This window comes from Carya illinoinensis, chromosome 9 (genome assembly GCF_018687715.1).
Source record: "Carya illinoinensis cultivar Pawnee chromosome 9, C.illinoinensisPawnee_v1, whole genome shotgun sequence".
NCBI lineage: Eukaryota > Viridiplantae > Streptophyta > Magnoliopsida > Fagales > Juglandaceae > Carya > Carya illinoinensis.
The window spans coordinates 9,730,486-9,735,064 of NC_056760.1; the positions used below are offsets into that span (position 1 = coordinate 9,730,486).

At 32.6% G+C, this 4,579-nt stretch overlaps 1 protein-coding gene across 1 annotated transcript; it reads left to right on the top strand.

Annotated features, from left to right (window-relative positions):
- Positions 1–3,074: 3,074 nt before the first annotated feature.
- On the top strand, positions 3,075–3,506 carry LOC122276774 (guanine nucleotide-binding protein subunit beta-like protein). The gene has a single exon (XM_043086677.1). It carries the CDS (start codon positions 3,075–3,077, stop codon positions 3,504–3,506), a length of 432 nt encoding a protein of 143 aa, XP_042942611.1.
- Positions 3,507–4,579: the final 1,073 nt, after the last annotated feature.

The following is a 4,579-nucleotide window of genomic DNA, read 5'->3' on the forward strand; positions in this document are numbered from 1 at the left end:
TGAAAGAATTTAAATTTTAGCTTTTGTTTCTAAACGTTGTAGTTTCTTTAAATTTTTAGTTTTTTTTTTAAAGAAAAATTAGTTTTAGTTGTCTTAATTTATTGTTTCTATTTTTTTTTTCAAATCATTGATTTGGTATCTTAATATTTCTTAATATTTAATACATTATTTCTTATGCCATGTTATCTCAACGGAATAATACTATATACCATTTTATTGTATGCAAGTCACGGATATTTTCATGTAAGAAAAGTGAGGCATACAATTAAAAACATAGATTTCTTCACATAGATCTTAAATTTATCTACTTTTTTTAAATAAAGTGTGTTAATATATGAGTTTCGTCAACAAGATGGAAGAGGAGAAGGACCCCCCCGGCCCTCTCTCCTGCCCCCCCGGCACCCGTTGGACTGGGGTCGATGATACATGGGCCTTGTGGTGTTGGGCCTAGATGAGATTGTGTGGGCTCCTGGCTGGTCTAGTGCGGCTATACAGAATCCATGCGGATGGCCATGGTAGTGAATAGTATATGAATGTAGGAAAAATTGAAAGAAATAGACATACAGATTTACATAGTTCGATACTGAGCCTACATCCACAAAAATTTGAAGAGGAGAAAATCCACTATATAAGCTTGATTTACAGTTTCTCAAGATCTCTCATCCTTAATGTATAGTATATTTATAGATCATTCTTTCTGATATAGATATTATCACAGGATGTCGCGTTTGGAGGTTGAACAAATCTTCTCGAGAAGCCTCTAAGAAGTTTGGCCAAGAGTCCATTGAAAAGTTTCTCCAAATCATCTGTCCCTCCTCCTTTTATCTATTTCTTTCCCTTATTTTATGTCATGTCACTTTACGTCACGTCTTTTTCCTCATTCAATGTCTGTAAGCCTGGCATTGCTTCCTTTCCTTGTCTCGTACCCCTTTACTTCTCTCCTATCTTGTCCTCTAGTGAAGCTTCCTTAGTGGGCTTGGGTTTTGAGGGCCCCTATTGGTTTATGACAAAAATCTCACCTAACAAAGTGCACGAGATTTCTATAGCTTACAATCGAACAAATTATTTTTCTATCTCAATGAACATATGATATGTGTCAAAGAAATTAGGAAATAAAAAACAAAATTATTTAAAACAAAGACCATCTTGGTCCTAACCACCCAAGAGTGTGACTGGATCCATCCAGATTAATATTTTTAAGATAGTGCTACATATACCGAGAGAAGTCACCAATACTTGGTATCAGTGTTAAAATATATTTTTTATTTTTTAAAGCATTTTTTGGGTTATTTAAAAAAACAAAAGAATAAAAAAAAGATATTAAAAAATAAAAAAACACAAATGCTTAAAAAAAACACAATTTAGGTAAAAAAAAAAAAAAAAAAATTGATAGATTCTCTTGGTGAGGAACACTCCAACGACGTGGTGTTCATCACTTCATGGTAGCTTTCAATAATCAACACACGGATGTCACTACACAAAACACCCCCAAGTACAAGAGTATGGGACAAATTTTACCAAAATTAGAGTTGACTCTTCATGTTTTTTCATAGGAAAATTTTGATTTTCTTTCCTTCCAATCGCACGTAAAATGTCTGAAAGAACATTAGAAGTGATGGGATTCAAATTATGAATCATTCAAAATGAATGAAAAGCAGAAGTTATGAGAGTATCGATGGGTTTTAATCAGACATGCAAGGGTTCAAAATCAATCGATGTTGAGCCCGTAAAATCTGGGTCGGATTCATCCGAATCCAAACATCCCAATTACTGATTATTTCTCTCTCTCTTCTTTTTACACGTAGATTTGGTGCCTAAAGTAGCCCTATGCATTTAACATCGACTGTTACACACTATTTTCTTCTTCAATTTAAAATGATTTATCTTACCTTTTTCTCTGTCTTTATGGACCAATTGTCTCTACTACCAACTAAACATTACACAAATCGTGGCAAAAATAAAATAAAACAAAACAAATGGTCTTGTTAGAGCTGGGCCCTAGGCCTATCCAATTAAAGTTGGGCCCAAGTTGTTCAATTCTTTGTTGGGGTACAAAAATACCAATAAAATTCAAATAATTCTATGTAATTATATTAATCATACTGATATTTTATAACTTGTCGGTGTGAATACACTAATCCAAGCCTGCCAATTATTTATTTTTTAACACCTATATTTGGTGCCTAAAACTCTATTGCTATTCAATATTTTATTTAGTTTAAAATAACTTATTTTACTTTTAACTCCGTTCAATTATCACATAACTTAATGTAAATTAGGTAATAATAGACTTGAAAGGGCTGGGCCCAAACCTACCAAATAGAAGTGCGGCCCAAATCATGCAATTCAGGTTTGGGGCCTATCGTGACATTTAATTATAATAAGAAAGTTTTATTCATCGTTCCTATACCACACACCACACATATTTTTTTTTATTTTTTTTCTTATCAAATATGTGATGTATGAATAACGTGTAGAAGAATTCATTTAGTTTAGCAAAAATAAAAAAATAAAAAATCAAGCATGATGTAAAGGGATTAGTAATATTAAAAAATTATATTGTAACAATATTTTATTTAACTTTTTATAAAACATCTAATCTCATCTCATATAAACTGTATAACCAAACGAGGACGAAAATCTAATAAAAGTTCAAGGGAAGAGTCAATTGTAAAGATTTTCACTTTTAAGGATTAAAATGTTAAAATTAAAAACATAGAAAGTGTTATAAACCAACTTATATTGTATGACCACATTTATTCATCATAATTGACCAGATTTTAGCCGTTAATTAAGACTTTTATACTCCTATATATATAGGTATCATTCTAGGTTCATATAATGGAATAAGAAATCTTTCTCTCTCTCATTCTCTCTATTTTCATTAGTTTAATAACACTTTATCAGCATGATCTGGAAAAAAAAAAAAAAAAAAATCTTCCACCTCTCAACTCTCATTTCTCTCTTCTTTCTCTCTCTCTGTGTAGGTTTCTCTAATCCTCATCAAAATTGGATTCTGGGTTTCTAGTGAGAGAATTGAGAAGCAACTCATCTAGGCGAGGTCGAGGACGATCATGACCATGGTGTGGTTCAGTTCCAACACGCTTCAGCCTACCATTGTCTCGGCTTCGTGGGATCAGACCGTGAAGGTCTGGAACTTGAGCAACTGTAAACTCAGGAACACGCTGGCAGGTCATGGCGGGTATGTCAACACAGTGGTCGTCTCGCCGGATGGGTCTCTGTGCATGAGCGGAGGCAAGGACGGGGTGATCCTGCTCTGGGACTTGGCAGAGGGCAAGAGGCTCTACTCACTTGACACAGGGTCTATCATCCACGGGCTGTGCTTCAACCCCAACAGGTGTTGGCTGTGCGCAGCGACCAAACAGAGCATCAAGATATGGGAGTCAGGAACAAAGGAAATGACAACGTGTCTTGTGGTAACTCTGAGCTCCAAGAATGAGCTTCAGATGCCAGTTGTGGGCTACACTACCCGAGGAAGACTTTAACAAAATTTTGCAAGTTGACTCGCAAGACGACAGAAGACCATTATTGTGTCTATTGCCCACCAACAACTACACCTAAAATTATGTGAAAGGTGTCAAAATAAGAGTAAGGTGTCAACAACTACTCTACACCCGATACTACGAAGTTCTGTTAATTCTGAAGTTAGTAATTTTCTACTTCAAGTAAATTTTTCAATATATCAATTACAATCCCAAATGTGAGTATTAAAGATTATATTCCTTATTATTATTTCATAGAATTATATGTTTATTCAGATATTTTATATACAAATTCTATTTATTTTTTATACTTGTTATAAATTATTGATAATAAGATTCATTTTGGAATAGAAATTGAGCATCCCTGAAAGATCATTTTAAACCAATAATTTTATTGAATATCTCATATTAAGATTTATCTTGGAATAGAAATTGAGCATCTCTGAATGATCGCTCTAAATCAATAATTTTATTGAGTATCTCATAATAAAAGATCTATTGATTCTGTGAGATAGTTTAAATTAGTTGTTGATCCCAAGGTTTCAAGTTTCATGTGATTATAAATCTACACATGGATTTTGATGATAACAAATGAATTCAAAGAATAAAGGAGTTTCAAACTCAAGTTGTCCACACAATGAAATCAAGCACATCAAAGAACCAGGTATGAGCAAGAATGAAACAAGTTCACATTAAAGTCATAGAGTAATGTTGTAAATCTCTTAAAATTCGAAATTAGGATTAATGCTCAAAATTAATATTTTATCATAAAGCATTAAAATACATTTTCCACATGTGCATGAATATTTTTTGAAAATTAAATTTGAAAATTTTGAAAGATGATTGATTGTCATCTTTTGCATGTGCATGCCTTGATTAAAGGGTTGAACTTTGAAAATATTAAAGATGATTGATTGTCATCTTTCACATGTGCATGTTTTATTTGAATATTTTCAAAAGTGATTGATGATTTTTTAGACTTATACAAAAGGTAGATGATTTTGTTTGAAAAATTTGAAAAGTAAAGTATGTTCATTTTGTCATATGCAAAAAGTAAAAGATTAGGTTTGAATTTT